The sequence below is a fragment of the Oncorhynchus keta genome, chromosome 2 (assembly GCF_023373465.1).
Source record: "Oncorhynchus keta strain PuntledgeMale-10-30-2019 chromosome 2, Oket_V2, whole genome shotgun sequence".
Classification (NCBI taxonomy): Eukaryota; Metazoa; Chordata; class Actinopteri; order Salmoniformes; family Salmonidae; genus Oncorhynchus; species Oncorhynchus keta.
Window position 1 is genome coordinate 18,512,999 of NC_068422.1, and position 21,573 is coordinate 18,534,571.

Consider the following 21,573-nt stretch of genomic DNA (forward strand, 5'->3'; position numbering starts at 1 on the left):
AAGGGCTTGACAGTAAGGTGTTGTATTCGGTGCATGTGACAAATACAATTTGATTGGAAGTAGTCCAATTGACGAGAAAATAAAAAATTTCCCCATGTACACTAACATAATCTATCGGGCACACCTGCAGCAGGTCATTTACATCTGCAACATCACCCTGCAAGAACAGAGATCACAGAATGACAGCCAGATGATGGATGACTACGATCATTTTAGATAATGGCATTGGCAGGGACACACATTGCCGCCAACATCTTTGTGTGTTGTTTTCTCCACATTGTTTTATGTCAAGAGAAACAGTAATCAACATTTGTTTACTTATAAAATGCCATTACAAACTTCAGCCAACTTTAACTAAAACTCAACAGCAGTGATGCCACTCCTACAGTCTTCTAATTGTCTCCAATTATCCTAGGCTACACCCCTTTCCTTCACACCTGTTTCCATTCCCAAATCACCTCTCCTCTGCCTTTTTCACCCCTTTCTGTTTCCTCCTTACACACTAGAATAGTTTGCATGGTGATGTCACGGGGTGGCCCCATCCGTCCTCCCATTGCGCATAATATGATTAAGTAAGTGCCTTATTATAGAAGAAATGTAAGTTAACCATGTATATTATGCTGCCTGAACTTTTGATGTATATTTTATATCCATGCTATACTAATGTCCCTTTAGGTTTAGTCCTGGCATTCTCCTTAGTTTGTAGTTCCAGTTGATTTGATGTTAAGCCCATTCCCTGTAAGTCACATATTTCCAAACTCTACCTTGGTTCCAAACCCTCCCCGTGTGCCTCTGTTCATTCCTGTGTAATAAATACAACCTAAACCTGCATTTCTGTTCCATCTCTTGATTAACACTCTGGCCATGGTAGCAGAATCAGTCCTGAACCTAGCTTACACTCTGTCCTAGTCCTTTTCTTCACGGACATTCCCCTATAACTATGACTCCCAGCCAACAATTACAACCCCAGCTTGATTGAAATGCTGTGTTCATAACCAAGTGAGGTGATATTTACCACATATGACTGTGGGAAGACGTTTAGAGTAGGGGTTGCTGACTGCAGGGTTGGAAGAAAAAATTCTCCTTTATAACAAAGCATTTTCAGGCTAACCAAATACAATTCCGAATGTGATGGGTAGCCTAAGCAAAGGTCAAAATTGGGTAACAGTCACTGCAGCTTAATTTCATTTAACTCCATGACTGTTTGCAAAACAAAATAGACTGTTGTGACCAGAACACACATTTCTTTGTAGGCCCACTGCAATTATGTGTGTGAGAGAAAGAACGCAGGGGTGTTGTAACTAAATTTAGTAAACACAAGATTGTGCCTAATAAAACTGATCACAAATGGACAGCTATGCGATCCATTGCGGCATGGGCAAATTTGGCATCTGGCAAGTGACAGAATTGCCATACCATCTTTTATTGGGGTGGGCTGGTTGATATTGACTTTATATATATATATATATATATATATAGTGCTTTCAGAAATTATTCCACATTTTGTGTAACAGCCTGAATTTAAAATGGATTAAATTTATATTTTTTTTGTCACTGACATCCACACAATACCCCACGCCAAAGTGGAATTATGATTTTTGAAATGTATACAAATTCATTTAAAAAAAGCTGAAATATCTTGAGTCAATAAGTATTCAACCCCTTTGTTATCGCAAGCCGAAATAAGTTCAAGAGTCAAATGTGCTTAAGTCACATACGTGTTCAACATGATTTTTGAATGACTTCCTCATCTCTGTACCCCACACATACAATTATCTATAAGGTCCCTCAGTCAAGTAGTGAATTTCAAACACTGATTCAACCACAAATACCAAGGAGGTTTTCCAATGAATCGCAAAGAAGGGCACCTATTGGTAGATGGGTGAAAAAGAAGGCATTGAATATCCCTTTGAGCATGGTGAAGATATTAATTACACTTTGGATGGTGTAACAATACATCCAGTCACTACAAATATACAGGCGTCCTTCCTAACTCAGTTGCCGGAGAGGAAGGAAACCGCTCAGGGATTTCACCAGGAGGCCTATGGTGACTTTAAAACAGTTAGTTTAATGGCTGTGATAGAACTGAGGATGGATCCTCAGGATGGATCAACAGATTTGTACCTTGGCAGTTTGGGGATTTAAACTTGCAACCTTCCGATTACTAGTCCAATGCTCTAACCACTAGGCTACCCTGGCACCCCAATGAATTAATATTTAGCAAGACAACCTTAAATCTACTTTGGAGTTGCTTACCAAGAAGACATTGAATGTTCCTGAGTGTCTGAGTTACAGTTTAGACTTAAAACTACTTGAAAATCTATGGCAAGTCCTAAAAATGGTTGCCTAGCAACAATCAACAAACAATTTGACAAAGCTTGAAGAATTTTGAAAATAATAAATGGGCAAATGTTGCACATGTGTTCTTAGATTTACCAAGAAAGACTTACAGCCTGTAATCGTTGCCAAATGTCCTTCTACAAAGTATTGACTCAGGGGTGTGAATACTTAAGGAAAGGAGCTAATTCCGTATATAATGTTCAATACATTTCCACGTAAAAAAAGCACGGCCATTAAGGGTTATTGTGTGTAGATGTGTGAGTTAAAAAAAAAATCTATTGTGAATTCAGGCTGTAACACAGCAAACTGTGGAATAAGTCAAGGGGTTTAAATACTTTTTGTGTAATTTCTCTGTTGTCGTAATAATTGATAGTATATTGAGCATTTGGCTGATCAGTGGCAATGTCCAGCCCCCTTCCAAGATGGGCCGGCCCAGCTCAAAGAGAGTGAGATCCACTGACTCTCTGTCTGTCAGTCACTCAGTCAGAACAGAAACGGAAAGCTGGTGCCGAAAAAGTTATAGACCAAAAAAAGGTTTCTTGAGACCGAGACTGCTAAATATCTGAAGTTAACCAACTTATTTGCTAAAAGTTCTGCTTGTCCAAGTGCTGTGTCTGTGAGAAATGACAGACCAGCTGCGGCTGCCGCTACAGCAGAGTGGTGCAGTCCAGATAGGAAGAAAACAGAGAAAGATGCACACGGACACTGATGTAGCCTACTGCTGCCAGTTAGGCCTAATATTTTGACTGTACATTGTTTATGAAATAGTAGGGAAGGAGGGATTCGGAGAAACAATTATACACTAGGCTACTTGCAATATAGCCTAACAAGTTGTTATATTTAAGCAATAAAGCATGAGGGGTTTTGGTACAATTTATGGCCAATATACCATGGCAAAGGGCTGTTTGTGCCTGGATACAGCCCTTAGTGTTGGTATATTGGCAATATACCACAAAACACCTGAGGTGCCTTATTGCTATTATAAACTGGTTACAAATTCAACTAGAGTAGTAAAAGCAATGTTTTGTCATACCCGTGGTATACGGTCTGATATACTACGCCTGTCAGCCAATCAGCATTCAGGGCTTGAACCATCCAGTTTATAATGACTTTTATAAACTGAGTGGTTTATATATATATTTTTTGATCTTGGAATTTGGGGAAAGTTACCAGCATTTTGCAACCCTATGTGCAGGCTTGATGTGGATTGTAAAGCTAGCCCTCAAAAGAAGGACTTATGAGATATGTAACGTATTGTCATAATATATTTTTATTTTTTATTTAACCTTTATTTAAACAGGTAAGCTAGTTGAGAACAAGTTCTCATTTACAACTGCGACCTGGCCAAGATAAAGCAAAGCAGTGCGACACAAATAACACAGAGTTACACATGGAATAAACAAGCTTACAGTCAATAGCACAATAGAAAAAAGAAAGTCTACATACAGTGTGTGCAAATGGTGTGAGGAGGTAGACAATAAATAGGCCATAGTAGTGAAGTAATTATAATTTAGCAGATTAACACAGGAGTGATAATGAGCAGATGATGATGTGCAAGTAGAGATACTGGAGTGTAAAAGAGCAGAAAAGTAAATAAAAACAATATGGGGATGAGGTAGTAGATTCGGTGGGCTATTTACAGATGGACTATGTATAGCTGCAGCGATCGTCTAGCTGCTCAGATATGATGTTTAAGATATGATGTTTAAAGTTAGCAAGGGAAATATAAATCTCCAGCTTCAGCAATTTATGCAATTCGTTCCAGTCACTGGCAGCAGAGAACTGGAAGGAAAGGCGACTAAAAGAGGTGTTGGATTTGGGGATGACCAGTGAGATATACCTGCTGGAGCGGGTGCTAAGGGAGGGTGTTGTTATCGTGACCAGTGAGCTGAGATAAGGCAGAGCTTAACCTAGCATAGACTTATAGATGACCTGGAGCCAGAGGGTCTGGCGACGAATATGTAGCGAGGGCCAGCCAACTAGAGCATACAGGTTACAGTGGTGGGTGGTATAAGGGGCTTTGGTAACAAAACAGATGGCACTGTGATAGACTGCATCCAGTTTGCTGAGTAGAGTATTGGAAGCTATTTTGTAGATGACATCGCCGAAGTCGAGGATCGGTAGAATAGTCAGTTTTACTAGGGTAAGTTTGGCGGCATAAGTGAAGGAGGCTTTGTTGCAATATAGAAAACCGATTCTAGATTTGATTTTGGATTGGAGATGTTTAATATGAGTCTGGAAGGAGAGTTTACAGTCTAGCCAGACACCTAGGTATTTGTAGTTGTCCACATATTCTAGGTCAGAACCGTCCAGGGTAGTGATGCTAGTTGGGCCGGCGGGTGCGGGCAGCAAACGGTTGAAAAGCATGCATTTGGTTTTACTAGCGTTTAAGAGCAGTTGGAGGCCATGGAAGGAGTGTTGTATGGCATTGAAGCTCATTTGGAGGATAGTTAACACAGTGTCCAAATAAGGGCCAGATGTGTACAGAATTGTGTCATCTGTGTAGGTGGATCAGAGAATCACCCGCAGCAAGAGCAACATCATTGATATATACAGAGAAAAGAGTCGGCCCGAGAATTGAACCCTGTGGTACCCCCATAGAGACTGCCAGAGGTCCGGACAGCAGGCCCTCCGATTTGACACACTGAACTCTATCTGCGAAGTAGTTGGTGAATCAGGCGAGGTAGTCATTTGAGAAACCAAGGCTATTGAGTCTGCCGATAAGAATACGGTGATTGACAGAGTCGAAAGCCTTGGCCAGGTTGATGAAGACGGCTGCACAGTACTGTCTTTTATCGATGGCGGTTATGATATCGTTTAGGACCTTGAGCGTGGATGAGGTACACCCGTTACCAGCTCGGGAACCGGATTGCACAGCGGAGAAGGTACGGTGGGATTCGAAATGGTCAGTGACCTGTTTATAAACTTGGCTTTCGAAGACTTTAGAGAGGCAGGGCAGGATGGATATAGGTCTATAACAGTTTAGGTCTAGAGTTAAATGATGATAATTCACTTAGAAACTCACTTGGTGAAGCCCACAGGACTAAAAAGAAACAAATTCAACAAGCATGTTTCTGTCACTAACAAGTACAGTCATGGGTGGTTATTCTACAACTCACTCAAAGACTAGGCACACTGGGACATTATATTGGAGGTGTGGCTTAGTAGGGGAAATACCTTTTTTTCTGATACAACTCAAATCTGGACCCCCATCGGGTGACAGTGACTCTATTGGTTTGAGTAATGACTACAAAATCACTTTAATTAACTGTACTCCAAAAATGGTTCTACCTTCACAAGAGGGTTCTACATAGAACAAAAAAGGGTTGCATGCTTAATTTATCCCTGTAGGAACCATAAGTGGGTTCTTTGATTTGTTCCTGTAGGCGACCCTTTCTGGTGCTACGTAGAACTCTCTCATGAAGCACTCGCTACACTGGGTTCCAGGTAGAACCAATAATGGGTTATATCTAAAAACTGTACTAGTATTGCATTTTAATGCATCTGATTACACTTTACATTCAGCAATGAGGCTCATCCACACTTTATCAAAGTGAGACAAGCCACCAAGAAAAGTGATTCAGTTTTAGAATGTTGATGGGGTCTGGAGGCCCGGAGTCAAATACATGGAGACATTTTAGATTCAAGGTTCCAGACCAACTGCCATAGAATAACCCAGAAACATAAACACAAAACAGTTAGAATAAAATCACAACCCTATAGGAAGAATGTTCTTTTCATCCAGACAGAAAAGAGCCTAGCGAATAACCTCTTACAAGAACGGCTTTCTTGACTACAAATAATGCTACGTAGAACCATTGCTCACTTCAAAGAACCTTTCAAGAACCCATTTTCTAAGATTGTATTTCAATTTTAAATGTTATACACTCTTTGGAGAACATATAGAAAGGTGGGTCTAGGCAAAAACAAGTATTAACATTAACAAAATAAAACAAACATTGTGGGATTGAATCCAAAACCCATGACTCAAGTACTCTTGCGAAATCAGAGGAAGAGCCAGTCCACTTTCCCTTGTTTACCCAGGTAGAAAATAGGCATGACTGCACGCCGTGACTTAGAACTGATTAGAACTGGTAAAGCCCTGGTTCATAAGTACACTAGATCATTCATGGTTATAAACCATCAAAAAGAGTGGACTAACATTTGGGGCATGTAAGCAAAGAAAGTCATGACCTTGCTGTTAACAATGATCTGGAAAGCCTCCTCCTGGGGATTGAGGTCTCCCCATTCAGGATCAGATCTCTTCAGAGCCCTGAGGATGAGGACGTCACAGAACCCGATGGGTCAGGATGGATATTATGTATGTCACGATGATGACGGGACTGGAGAATAAACTGGGATCAAGTAACAATGCAGTCCCATTGGCTACTGTGATAGCCCAAACACCAACAGACATCAGAACTCTGTAAGTCAGGCCCTTCCTCAAATGATAGGTGATTGGATGTACCACAGCCTGGAAGCAGTCCAGACACATACAGGTCATGAAGAGAGGTCATCCAGTTGAGCTCAAAGCATTGATGAAATTGAAAGTGCATTCGAACTCCCAGTTGTGCCCAATGAAATAGTTTCACACACCTGGGGGGATGAAAACCAAGTCCATGACTGTGAGGTTTAGCATGAAGACGTTGTGGTGGGGGTGCCTTTCCTGTTTCTCTGCAACAGCTCTGAAAGGATGACAACACATGCAGCGGACCCAAACAGGAAAGCGGCCACACCGAAACAAGCCCAGACTATTATACCGACAATCATGTCATTGCTCCAATTAAAGTAAGCTATGCACATCAATGCTAGTTCTGTATACAACAGCTGTATTTAAATGGGTAAGTGGAACCATATTATTGCTAAACATTGTTAGGTTTATGCTTCTCTCTATATTTTACATTTGAGTCAATTAGCAGGCGCTCTTATCCAGAGCGACGTACACTAGTAAGTGCATACATTTTCATACTGGTCCCAAGCAACATGCTCCACCTATTGACCCACTGGGACCACTGTCCTGATTTACAGTGAGATATGTTAATTTACAGTACAGTAAAGTGATAGATGAGTAAATGCAGAAAATGTACCTTTCAGCCAGAGGGTTTGTGATGAGGTGATTTTTCATTGCGTCTTTATAGGGAAAGGGAGATACCTAGTCAGTTGTATAACTGAATGCATCCAACTGAAATGTGTCTTCCGCATTTAGCCCAACCCCTCTGAATCAGAGAGGTGCGGGGGGCTGCCATAATCGACATCCACGTCTTCGGCACCCGGGGAACAGTGGGTTAACTGCCTTGCTCAGGGGCAGAACGACAGATTTTTACCTTGTCTGCTCGGAGATTTGATCCAGCAACCTTTTGGTTACTGGCCCAACGCTTGAAAAACTCACTAGCTTTGCATATACAAGTTTTATTGTTATGTTTTATTTATTTTTCGTTGCAAATGCAAGTGTCACTTGTATAGAGTGAACCTACAGAGTAAAACTCCACTAGGGTGCTTCCAGAGTCAGTTTGAAACTTGGTAGTGAGGTTTGCCACCGAGGACAGATTATTTTTAAGTGCTAAGCGCTTCATCACTCAGCAGTCCCGTTCTGTGAGCTTGTGTGGCCTACCACTTCGAGGCTGAGACATTGTTGCTCCTAGACGTTTCCACTTCACAATAAGAGCACTTACAGTTGACCGCGGTGGCTCTAGCAGGGCAGAAATTTTATGAACTCACTTGTTGGAAAGGTGGCATCCTATAAGGGTGCTACTGTACATTAAAAGTCCCTGAGCTCTTCAGTAAGGCCATTGTACTGCTAATGTTTGTCTATGGAGATTGTATGGCAGTGTGCTCGATTTTATACATGTGTCAGCAACGGGTGTGGCTGAAATAAACAAATCCACTAACTTGAAGGGATATGCACATACGTTTTTATATATATTGTGTATCAACCAACAACTGAAATAAAACAAGGGCCTATAACTCAATTGCAAACTATGTATAGCTTCAAATCATGTTTTGAAAAGCAATGCTGCTCTCATGGAAGGACATTCCTTGAACACTACCGCTAAATCATAGAAATGAATTGCTATTTGCATGTGAAAATGATCCATAACTCAAGCACTCTTGTGAAACCAGAGTCTGAGCCCGTCCAGTTTCATTTGATTGCACCCGAGCACTGCATCTCAGTGCAAGAGGCGTCACTATAGTCCCTGGTTCGTATCCAGACTGAATTACATCCGGCCATGATTGGGAGTCCCATAGGGCGGCGCACAATTGGCCCAGCGTTGTCCGGGTTTGGCCAGGGTAGGCCATCATTGTAAATAAAAATGTGTTCTTAATTGACTTGCCTAGTTAAATAAAATAAAATAAAATAAATTGCTCAGGTCATGACCGGGATGTTAAAACTGATCTGGAAAGGCTTCTTCGGGGGATGGAGGTCTCCCCCTCCAGGATCAGATCTATTCAGAGCCCTGAGGATGAGGAGGTCACAGAACCCAGACTAAAACTCCCACTTTGGCTGGAGAAGGTGCCCATGTACTCGTGGACCGAGCATGCTCCGTTGAGACCAGCTTCCTGGGTTATCTTTTTTTAAATTATTATTTCAGAAGATGAATGTGGAAGTAGAGATACTGGGGTAAAGGAGCAAGATAAATAAATAAATACAGTATGGAGATGAGGTAGATAGATGGGCTGTTTACAGATTAACTTTGTACATGTGCAGTGATCTGTGAGCTGCTCTGACAGCTGGTGCTTAAAGCTAGTGAGGGAGATATGAGTCTCCAGCTTCAGTGATTTTTGCAATTCGTTCCAGTCATTGGCAGGAGAGAACTGGAAGGAAAGGCGACCAAAGGAGGAATTGGTTTTGTATACCTGCTGAAGCGCGTGCTACAAGTGGGTACTGCTATGGTGACCAGTGAGCTGAGATAAGGCGGGGCTTTATCTAGCAGAGAGTTGTAGATAACCTGTAGCCAGCGGGTTTGGCGACGAGTATTAAGCGAGGGCCAACCAACGATAGCGTACAGGTCGCAGTGGTGGGTAGTGTATCGGGCTTTGGTGACAAAACGGATGGCACAAGTCGAGGATCGGTATGATGGTCAGTTTTACGAGGGTATGTTTGGCAGCATGAGTGAAGGATGCTTTGTTGCGATATAGGAAGCCGATTCTAAATTCAATTTTGGATTGGAGATGCTTAATGTGAGTCTGGAAGGAGAGTTTACAGTCTAACCAAACACCAAGGTATTTGTTGTTGTCCACGTATTCTAAGTCAGAGCCGTCCAGAGTAGTGATGCTGAACGGGCGGGCAAGTGCGGGCAGTGATCAATTGAATAGCATGCATTTAGTTTTACTTGCACTTAAGAGCAGTTGGAGGCCACAGAAGGAGAGTTCTATGGCATTGAGTTGTATGGCATTAAAATAGAACTTGGTTGTATTTTAGATGCTTGGTGCACTGCAAGTCCCACATCTCCCATCTACTCATTGTTTTTTACAAGCATATACCTACTTCAGTGATTGAAAAACGAACAAGGTCCACACTCCAGTCCAGTTGGTGGTGGTAATGCACCTTAAAAGTGGTTGCCAACTGCCATATAAAATCGACCGAATAACAAGAGTGAACGAGGAGAGATTAATCAAAGAAAACAAACTAGGTTTCACCTTTTATCTGTGGATTAATTGTCAGAGTATAGAACGCACAATTTTCTGTGACTCAAAATGGGTCAGAATTCTACGAACAAAAGTAAAAAAGTAACATATTCATCAGGCAAAATAACAACCCATGTTTATCTCCCAGGACAAATTAGCTAGCTAAATGTCCATGAATGTTTTATATGTGTAGAAATACAAATGTGTCATGCAACAATTTCAAAGATTTGTTCATATAAGGACATCATTCAATTGAAATAAATTCATTAGGCCCTAATCTATGAATTTCACATCACTGGGAATTCAGATATGCATCTGTTGGTCACATATAACTTTTTTTAAATGGTAGGGGTGTGGATCAGAAAACCAGTCAGTATCTGGTGTAACCACCATTTGCCTCATGCAGCGCGACACATCTCCTTCCCATTGAGTTGATCAGGCTGTTGATTGCAGTCTGTATCCCAACATTTGTTGATTGCAGTCTGTGAAATGTTCTCCCACTCCTCTTCAATGGGTGTGTGAAGTTGCTGGATATTGGCGGGAAATGGAACACACTGTCGTACATGTCGATCGAGAGCATCCCAACATGCTCAATGGGTGAAATGTCTGTTGAGTATGCAGGCCATGGAAGAATTTGGACATTTTCATCTTCCAGGAATTGTGTACAGATCACTGCAACATTTTATTATTAACATTTTTATTATAAATAAATCAAATATAAAACAAAACACACATCACGACAAGAGAGACAACACAACACTACAGAAAGAGAGACCCAAGACAACAACATAGCAAGGCAGCAACAAATGACAACACAGCATGGTAGCAACACAACATGGTAGCAGCACAAAACATGATAAAAACATTATTGGGCACAGACAACAGCACAACGGGCAAGAAGGTAGAGACAACAATAAATCAAGCAAAGCAGCCACGACTGTCAGTAAGAGTGTCCATGATTGAGTCTTTGAATGAAGAGATTGAGATAAAACTGTACAGTTTGAGTGTTTGTTGCAGCTCGTTCCAGTCGCTAGCTGCAGTAAACTAAAAATACAAGTGACCCAGGGATGTGTGTGTGCTTTGGGGACCTTCAGCAGATTGTGACTGGCAGAACGGGTGTTGTATGTGGAGGATGAGGGCTGCAGTAGATATCTCAGATGAGGGGAGTGAGGCCTAAGAGTGTTTTATAAATAAGCATCAACCAGTGGGTCTTGTGATGGGTATACAGAGATGACCAGTTTACAGAAGAGTACAGAGTGCGGAGATGTGTCCTATAAGGAGCATTGTTGGCAAATCTGATGGCCGAATGATAAAGAACATCTAGCCGCTCGAGAGCACCCTTACCTGCCGATCTATAAATTACATCTCCGTAATCTAGCATGGGTAGGATGGTCATCTGAATCAGGGTTAGTTTGGCAGCTGGGGTGAAAGAGGAGCGATTACGATAGAGGAAACCAAGTCTAGATTTAACTTTAGCCTGCAGCTTTGATATGTGCTGAGAGAAGGACAGTGTTCCATCTAGCCATACTCCCAAGTACTTGTATGAGGTGACTACATCAAGCTCTTAACCCTTAGACGTAGTAATCACACCTGTGGGGAGAGGAGCATTCTTCTTACCGAACCAAATGCCCTTTCTTTTGGAGGTGATCAAAACAAGGTTAAGGGTAGAGAACGCTTGTTGGACACTAATAAAGCTTTGTTGTAGAGCATTTAACACAAAATCCGGGGAGGGGCCAGCTGAGTATAAGACTGTATCATCTGCATATAAATGGATGAGAGAGCTTCCTACTGCCTGAGCTATGTTGTTGATGTAAATTGAGAAGAGCCTGGGGCCTAGGATTGAGCCTTGGGGTAGTGGCTGAGACAGCAGATTTTCTGACTTTATACACTGCACTCTTTGAGAGAGGTAGTTAGCAAACCAAGCCAAAGACCCCTCAGAGACACCAATAATCCTTAGCTGGCACACAAGAATGGAATGGTTTACGGTATCAAAAGGTTTGGCCAAGTCAATAAAAATAGCAGCACAACATTGCTTAGAATCAAGGTCAATGGTGACATCATTGAGGACATTTAAGGTTACAGTGACACATCCATAACCTGAGCGGAAACCAGATTGCATACCAAAGAGAATACTATAGACATCAAGAAAGCCAGTCAGTTGATTATTGACAAGTTTTCCCAAAAGAAATAGAAATAGGCCTATAACAGTTAGGGTCAGCTTGATCTCCCCCTTTAAATAAAGGACTAACAGTGGCTGCCTTCCAAGCAATGGGAACCTCCCCAGAAGGAGATACAGGTTAAAAAGGTCGGAGACAGGCTTGGCGATGATAGGGGCAGCAACCTAAAAGAAGAAAGGGTCTAAACCATCTGACCCAGATGTTTTTTGGGGGTAAAGTTTCAGGAGCTCCTTTAGCACCTCAGACTCAGTGACTGCCTGCAGGGAGAACATTTGTCGCGGGGCAGGGGAAAAGGAGGGAGCAGCATCGTGATAGTCTCATTAGAAGGGGTGGGAGATGAGGAAATGGTAGACGGGCAAGGAGGCATGGCTGAGTCAAATAGGAATCCTGAGTTAATGAAGTGGTGATTAAAGAGCTCAGCCATGTGCCTCTTGTCAGTAACAACCACATCATCAACATCGGCAGCTGTGAGGAGGAAGGTTTATTCTCCAGGTATTTAACCGTTTTCCAGAACTTCTTGGGGTTAGATCCACAGAGACAGAACTGTTCCTTAAAGTAACTAACTTTGGCCTTCTGGATAGCCCGAGTGCACTTATTTCTCATTTGCCTGAACGAGAGACAGTCAGCCTGAGTCTGCGTGTGCCGAGCCTTTCGCCAAATGCGATTCTTGAGGTGTAGTAAATCTGCAAGATCACAGTCGAACCAGGGGCTGAACCTGTTTTTAATTCTAATTTTCTTTATGGGGGCGTGTTCCTTAACAATACCACTGAAAATATAAAAAAAGAAGGTCCAAGCTTCTTTGAAAGAGGGAATCAAGCTGATTCTATACCATTTTACAGAGACCAGTTTATGAAGGAAGGCTTGCTCATTAAAGTGTTTTAGCAAGCGTCTAAGACAAACTGGACACGTTGTTTCACAGCCATTACGAACACAGGCTGTAAAACAGTGATCACTAAGGTCATTACAGAAAAGGACGATAGCACCCAGCAACAGTCAACAAAGAGCTATTTGAAAGTTTAATACTTGATACCAGCAAATACAATTGTTTGGGGACAGACTTGGTGGAGACAACTGAGCACTGAAGGTGATCTTTGGTAAAGATTGCCACTCCCACACGTTTGGAAGATCTGTCTTGTCGAACAAAGTTATAACAAAGTTATAGCAAAATGCACAAGAAAAAAAACAAAAATATATAACGACTTGGGACTGGCCATTGTAAGTTCAGAGTCACTTGCCCCAACAATGCCTGTGTGATGGAGGTGAGCAAAGGAAGGGGGGCTTGGTAGCCTTCACAAGCTTGGTAGCCTTAGTATTCAGTCCTTATAAAGTAAAATATATCATTGTAATGTATTTTTCTTCTTGGCTTTTGAAAGTAAAAAATTGCTTCAGGCTAAGCATTACTTACTCAGTTCCAGGTTGGATGGTGTTTTCAGGTTTCTGTTTGTTTCCCATAGCATTTGCTGTATGGTTTGGGAATAACAATCCATGGGTGTAGGAAGCATTCCAGGTAATTCCGTCCAAAATCAGGTTGTAGGTTTGGAGTTTTGATTTGGAGTGAAGGTTATGTTGTTTCGGGTAGCATCCTGTATATTTCCATGCCAAAAAATCTAAGTTGATCTAACTCTAAATCTATCTATTTAAAAAAAAACATGCTGAAACATGAGGTGGTGACGGAGGATGAATGGCACTCCTCTGTTCTCATCCTCCCAGATCTATCCACTGCCTTCGACACCGTGAACCATCAGATCCTCCTCTCCACCCTCTCAGGGCTGGTCATCTCGGGCTCTGCACAATCTTGGATTGCATCCTACCTGGCAAGCTGCTCCTACCAGGTGACGAGGAGAGGATCTGCGTCTGCACCACGGCTCGGTGTCCGCCAGGGCTCGGTTCTAGGCCCTCTCCTCTTCTCTCTATACACCAAGTCCCTCAGCTCCGTTATATCCTCACATGGTCTCTACTATCATTGCTATGCGGATGACACTCAACTGCTTTTCACCTTCCCTCAGTGGTGACACGCATCTCTGCGTGACTGGCAGATATCTCAACTTGGACGTCTGCCGACCGCCTCAAGCTCAACAGGAACTGCCCCTCCCTACCTTCAGGCTATGCTCAAACCCTACACCCCAACCCGAACACTCCGTTCTGCCACCTCAGGTCTCTTGGCCCTCCCAGCCTTACGGGAGGACAGCTGCCACTCAGCCCAGTCCAAACTTTTCTCTGTCCTGGCACCAAAATGGTCAATACAGCATATGGAAACTTGGAATCACTCATGTCTTGAACGCTGCCCATAGGAGGCAGCACTGCCTATGGAGCCATGTTTTATACGGGTCAACAGTGGACTACCATGAAGTGCCTACTGATGATTCACCATCTTTTGACATTTCACCGTATTTCTATTCCTCTGCCAATTACATCCAAGATGCAATATAAACACAGCAGGTGTTAGATAAGCATAGCCATCCCATTTAGTATTTTACTGTCATTAGACTTTGCATAAGGCCTGTTTTCCTCTCCACTATAAAAGGGCTTGACATTCACACTCATCCTTCTAATATAACCTGTAGGACAGATTTCTAACTGTCCGAAAGCTCAAGTTACCAGATATATATTTTTTGTAAACACCATTGTCCAAATAGGTGACTGAACATTGTGTTGTATTGTATGATGCAAGAAACCACTTTACAAAATACAATTCATTATTATCATTGTTATTACCAAACAGAGAATCAGACAGAAATGCAGGCTACCCTCTGCCTACTGGCCTCTTTGCATATTCAAGCCTGTCTCAAAATACAACACTGCCTCTTTAAGACAAAAAAAAAGATCCTTACCTAACGTGCACATGATGCCTAGAAATGGAACTAGGAAGCAATCACCCCCACATTGCTGACCAAAATAAGCTATAACTTGGTTAATAACTTGCTAACTAGCAAATCATCAAGAAATGGCTACTGTAAACGTGGCTCTGCGCTCTGAAAGATCGCAAGTCATAGTAATTATCCTCAGTCTTGATCTTGTAAAGTTCGATTTGTTTTGTTGCATTGAAAGGAACTGATATTATGTTGATTCGATCACAGTTCCCACATTCTAAGATAAACGTTAATATGTTTATGGGAAGATAGTTTACACTAATGCGGCAACTCTAGTGAACGTCATTCTGCGTCTCTGTTGGCTGGCAATTCTTCTGTGTGTAAGAGGAGCTGCGTGACCGTGCACGCACAGTTAGAGGGAACATTGGACTCAGGCAAGTCCTACCATTGATATGGTATTATTGTAAAAAATGATGTCCATTGTCCAGCACTGAGAGGACAGTCATGTCCAAGGTGTCAACAACAACTGTTCAGGAAGGATGTGGTTCCTCCTCTGACACTCCATCTGTGAAGGACTTGGTGAAGATTCTCTTTGGTGGCAAAAGATTTGGCAACCCAGTGGATGAAGTTTGGACTAACCTTTTCATTGGGGACATGTAAGTCATGCAGTATTATTCCTTCACAAATTGCCCATTACAAGCTAACTGAATTGCATGTGAATAATAATCTTATTTGTAGCTTAGTTGTTAGAGCATGGGCTTGCAAAGGAGTATAGTGGGTTCGATTTCTGGAACCACCCATATGTAAAAGAATGGATGCACACATAATTGTAAGCCACTTTGGATAAACGACTCTGGTAAATGACATTTTATTATTACACAGCTTATTGCAATTATTTTACAATGTTTCTCTCAATGTTTACAAGGGTTTTCGGAAGAATATACTATGAAAGAAATATATGAGATTCCGTTTTTTTTCTGCAGGTCTGTAGCCAATGATCGATACAGCATATGGAAACTTGGAATCACTCATGTCCTGAATGCTGCCCATGGGAGGCAGCACTGCCTAGGGAGCCACACTTTCTATGGGTCAACAGTGGACTACCATGGAGTGCCTGCTGACGATTCACCATCTTTTGACATTTCACTGTATTTCTATTCCTCTGCCGATTACATCCAAGATGCACTAAACACAGCAGACGGTAGGCAAGCATAGCCATCCCATTTAGTATTTTACAGTCATTAGATTTTGCATATAGGGCTGGTTTCACAAACACAGATCAAACCTAGTCTTGGACTCAAAGGTTTATTCTTAATCTGTCTCTCGGAAAACTGGCCCATAAAGTATGTCTCACAATATCAGGTTTACGCCAAAATGTAAGCCTTTCTGTATACCCAGTTAATTAAATAATCAGATCTATGCAGAAACAGAATTCTCCTTTTCCTTTATTTTCCGAGATAGTCACCTGTTGAAGTGTCCTAGTGTAAGGAATGTTTTTTGATCAGATGGACCACTTTAATTAATACTTTGAAGTGCTATCCTCTTGGGATACAATGTACATCCTGCTGTATATGTTTTTAACCAAATACATTTTATTAAACTTTTTTTCCCTCGTCCACAGCCAGGATCCTGGTCCACTGTGCTGTAGGTGTGAGTAGGTCTGCTTCTCTGGTGCTGGCCTACTTGATGATCCATCACCATTACTCCTTGCTAGATGCCATCACAAAGGTCAAAGAGCACAGGTGGATCTTTCCAAATACAGGATTCCTAAAACAACTCAGAGCGTTGGATACGAAACTGCACACAAAGAAGCAGGAGAAGAGGTGAATATGAAGACAGGTCAACATTATACTACAAAGATCACTGAGACACTAAAAGTCAACCCTTTTAAACTGATGAAATGTCAATTTCTTAATAAGCTCTGTCTGCACAAGGCAATTCGATTTCTGATTTTGACTTGACTTTTCACTGGAAATAAAATAGTTTGTTTGTCTTTTTAACATATTATATTTGACTGATTTACAATAAATAGGCAGCACTGTGTCTCAAATGTCTTTCTGTTCCTGCCAACACTCTACTGTTTACTGTAGAAAACATTTGCACTTCAACATTTGTCCATAATGATGTGTAAAATGATCCGTGCTTAATCTGTTTGTAGTTTATTGAATTAAGATTCTCAATTTGAGTCCCAAATGGCACCCTATTCCCTATATACTGCACTACTTTTGATCAGGGCCCATATGGCTCTGGTCAAAAGTAGTGCCCATTTGGGATGCACCCCCAGAGTGGTGTTAAGGGCAGAATCACAGTTCCAATTTACAGAGGAGCTTTTTGAAGCAATTAAATATAGTTGAAGTCGGAGGTTTACATACACTTAGGTTGGAGTCATTAAAACTTGTTGCTTGGAAAATTCCAGAAAATTATGTAATGGCTTTAGAAGCATCTGATAGGCTAATTGACATAATTTGAGTCAATTGGAGGTTTAACTGTGGATGTATTTCAAGGCCTACCTTTAAACTCAGTGCCTCTTTGCTTGACATCATGGGAAAATCAAAAGAAATCAGCCAAGGCCTCAGAAAGAAAATTGTAGACCCCCTCAAGTCTGGTTCATCCTTGGGAACAATTTCCAAACGCCTGAAGGTACCACGTTCATCTGTACAAACAATAGTACGCAAGTATAAACACCATTAGACCAAGCAGCCATCATACCGCTCAGGAAGGAGACGTCTTCTGTCTCCTAGAGATGAACGTACTTTGATACGAAAAGTTCAAATGAATCCCAGAACATCAGCAAAGGACCTTGTGAAGATGCTGGAGGAAACAGGTACAAAAGTATCTACAGTGGGGCAAAAAAGTATTTAGTCAGCCACCAATTGTGCAAGTTCTCCCACTTAAAAAGATGAGAGAGGCCTGTAATTTTCATCATAGGTACACTTCAACTATGACAGACAAAATGAGAAAAGAAATTCCAGAAAATCACATTGTAGGATTTTTAATTAATTTATTTGCAAATTATAGTGGAAAATAAGTATTTGGTCAATAACAAAAGTTTATCTCAATACTTTGTTATATACCCTTTGTTGGCAATGACAGAGGTCAAACGTTTTCTGTAAGTCTTCACCAGGTTTTCACACACTGTTGCTGGTATATTGGCACATTCCTCCATGCAGATCTCCTCTAGAGCAGTGATGTTTTGGGGCTGTTGCTGGCTGGGCAACACGGACTTTCAACTCCCTCCAAAGATTTTCTATGGGGTTGAGATCTGGAGACTGGCTAGGCCACTCCAGGACCTTGACATGCTTCTTACGAAGCCACTCCTTCGTTGCCCGGACGGTGTGTTTGGGATCATTGTCATGCTGAAACACTGCTCATGGAAGGAGGTTTTCACTCAGAATCTCATGATACATGGCCCCATTCATTCTTTCCTTTACATGGATCACTCGTCCTGGTCCCTTTGCAGAAAAACAGCCCCAAAGCATGATGTTTCCACCCCCATCTACCAATCTCCCAATCTTCTTCTGGATCATCCACATTCTCTCTAGCAAACTTCATACGGGCCTGGACATGTACTGGCTTAAGCAGGGGGACACCTCTGGCACTGCAGGATTTGAGTCCCTGGCAGCGTAGTGTGTTACTGATGGTAGGCTTTGTTACTTTGGTCCCAGCTCTCTGCAGGTCATTCACTTGGTCCCCCTGTGTGGTTCTGGGATTTTTGCTCACCGTTCTTGTGATCATTTTGACCCCACGGGGTGAGATCTTGCATGGAGGCCCAGATCGAGGGAGATTATCAGTGGTCTTGTATGTCTTCCATTTCCTAATAATTGCTCCCACAGTTGATTTCTTCAAACCAAGCTGCTTACATATTGCAGATTCAGTCTTCCCAGCCCGGTGCAGGTCTACAATTTTGTTTCTGGTGTCCTTTGACAGCTCTTTGGTCTTGGCCATAGTGGAGTTTGGAGTGTGACTGTTTGATGTTGTGGACAGGTGTCTTTTATACTGATAACAAGTTCAAACAGGTGCCATTAATACAGGTAACGAGTGGAGGACAGAGGAGCCTCTTAAAGAAGAGTTACAGGTCTGTGAGAGACAGAAATCTTGCTTGTTTGTAGGTGACCAAATACTTATTTTCCACCATAAATTCATTAAAAATCCTACAATGTGATTTTCTGGATTTTTCCCCCCTCATTTTGTCATAGTTGGAGTGTACCTATGATGAAAATTACAGGCCTCTCTCATCTTTTTAAGTGGGAGAACTTGCACATTTGGTGGCTGACTAAATACTTTTTTGCCCCACTGTATGTAAAATGTGTATGCAAAATGTATGTAAAATGTAAATGTATATGTCAAATATATGTATATGTAGCAGAAAATCTGTAATTAAAAAAAAAAAGATAGGTGTTCTCCGAAGAGGGTGGATGGGTAAAAAAAAAAAATCAACATGCTCAATGCCAGGAGTCGGCTGTCACCCACCAGTGTTTCAGGAAAAAGCTGGAGAAATTGAATCACTCTCAAATTAATAGACAGAGCTAGTTTTATAGTTGTAAGCATGTTGTGAGGCTATACACTCTTTGTTTACATTTACAATGTTTACAAACATAGGAGTAAAATAAGTTATATTTTGGATAACACTGTTAAACTAAGCTCACGAGGCATTTATAAGTTATATTCGTCAATAATCATTAATACTACATTGGATATCTTTCCAGGCAGACTAATAAAGATAACGTCCATGTGCAACATGTATTTTAGAACTACATCTGGATTTGTCAAAACGACCTCAACCCAGTCCCACAGTCCTTGGAAAGCACATTAAATAGTTATACATTAACTACTTCCAAAAGTCTTACCTTTCAGAATGACATTACACTGGCTCCTCTCAGAGAGCCTCTTCACCAGAGGACAGGAAGTATGGGATTTATGTGACAGCCAGGCAGGCAGCCTCTCTCTCTCTGCAAAGGGACCTTAAATGAGCAATGGGCAATGAATTATGGACCCTATATTTAGCTCTCTGAAAGGAATAGAAATGCCACAAGTTGAGACGGGCAGTCATGTATGATATTAATAAGACGGAGGCCTCTCACTAATCCCTCTACATCACATTGTTTTCTCTGCTCTTCTCATCTTCTCACTTCTCCTCTCCAGGGAAGGTTCTCATGCATTGTATTATGGGTATGAGCAGATCGTCTACCTTAGTGTTGGCGTACCTCACGTTGTATCATCACATCTCTCTCCATCGTGCCCTTCCGAAAGTAGTCCAGAAGACGGCCATTTACCCTAACAGGAACTTCCTGATATTGCTGATGGACCTAGATCTGATATCTGTAGAGATGAGAAGTTCAGACATTTCTAGAATTGTTTTGGTGCGCAGAAGGCCCAACTTGAATCTTGGGATTGCCCCTTTCACAGCACCAATAGTTCACGCTTTGTGGGCTACGCACCTTTTTTTCTCACGCTGCATGTCAGCTCAATCAGAAATTACCTTTCAATTTCAAGTAAGCTACAATGCGGATCTACATCTGATCGGATTGAATCACAGCCTAAGTAATAAGCCGTGTCCAAGACAAAATAGTACGGAGCTGGACTATGTTAAGAACTATCATCAGTCAATTAATACCAACACGAAACAACAACCAGATGGTAGGCAACATCCACCACGCTGACCCTCAACATGGGAGCCCCTCATGGGTATGTGCTTAGTCCCCTCCAGTAGTCCCTGTTCACACACAACTGCGTAGCCGCGCATTACTCCAACACCATCATTAAGTTTGCAGACGACACAACGGTGGTAGGCCTGATCACCGATAACGATGAGACAGCCTACAGGGAGGAGGTCAGAGACCTGACAGTGGGGTGCAAGGACAACAACTTCTCCCTTAACGTCAGCTAGATAAAGGAGCTGATCGTGGACTACAAGAACCAGGCCGAGCATGCCCCCATCCACATCGACAGGACTATTGTGTATCAGGTCGAGAGCTTCAACTTCTTCTGTGTCCTCATCACTAAGGAACTATTATGGTCCACACATCAAAACAGTCCTGAAGAGGGCACAACAATGGCTCTTCCCCTTAAGGAGGCTGAAAAGATTTGCCGTGGGCCCTAAGATCCTCAAAAAATTACACAGCTGCACCATTGAGGGCATCTTGACTGACTGCATCATCGCTTGGCATGGCCACTGCTAGGCATCCAACTGCAAGGTGCTACAGAGGGTAGTGCGTATGGCCCAGTACATCACTGGGGCCAAGCTCCCTGCCATCCAGGACCTCTATACCAGGCGGTGTCAGTGGAAGACTCTACAAATTGTCAAAGACTCCAGCCACCCAAGTCATAGACCGTTCTCTTTGCTTCCGCACGGCAAGCGGTACCGATGCAAGTCCCGAACAAACAGGACCCTGAACAGCTTTTACCCCCAAGCTATAAGACTGCTAAATACTTAGTTAAAAAGTTATCCAATAGCTACCCGGAATATCTGCATTGACCCTTTTTGCACTAACTCTTTTTAACTCATAAAATACGCTGCTGCTATTGTTTTATCTATACGAGTCACTTTATCCCTACCTATTAGTACATACAGTATCTATGTCAATTACCTCTTACCCCTGCACATCGACTCGGGAACTGGT

The 21,573-nt window shown here is 42.0% G+C and overlaps 1 protein-coding gene and 1 long non-coding RNA gene across 2 annotated transcripts; one reads left to right on the forward strand and one right to left on the reverse strand.

Annotated features, from left to right (window-relative positions):
• The first annotated feature begins 14,918 nt into the window (after positions 1 to 14,918).
• Positions 14,919 to 16,996, forward strand: LOC118397358 (dual specificity protein phosphatase 13-like). The gene is made up of 3 exons (XM_035792019.2): positions 14,919 to 15,609; positions 15,937 to 16,154; positions 16,575 to 16,996. Exons 1-3 carry the CDS (start codon positions 15,458 to 15,460, stop codon positions 16,778 to 16,780), a joined length of 576 nt encoding a protein of 191 aa, XP_035647912.1. The 5' UTR covers positions 14,919 to 15,457; the 3' UTR covers positions 16,781 to 16,996.
• On the reverse strand, positions 16,622 to 20,867 carry LOC127910277 (uncharacterized). The gene is made up of 3 exons (XR_008074089.1): positions 19,801 to 20,867; positions 17,464 to 17,606; positions 16,622 to 16,750 (listed from the first exon to the last, which is right to left on the reverse strand). It is a non-coding gene; the product is annotated as an uncharacterized LOC127910277 (long non-coding RNA).
• Between the last annotated feature and the right edge of the window lie 706 nt (positions 20,868 to 21,573).

Excerpts from the sequence above, each read along its gene's own strand:
- LOC118397358 (XM_035792019.2), top strand. The coding sequence starts at position 15,458 with ATGTCCAAGGTGTCAACAACAACTGTTCAGGAAGGATGTGGTTCCTCC. Across the intron at positions 15,610-15,936 it reads AACCTTTTCATTGGGGACAT|GTCTGTAGCCAATGATCGAT; the intron begins GTAAGTCATGCA and ends TTTTTTCTGCAG. Across the intron at positions 16,155-16,574 it reads TGCACTAAACACAGCAGACG|CCAGGATCCTGGTCCACTGT; the intron begins GTAGGCAAGCAT and ends CCTCGTCCACAG.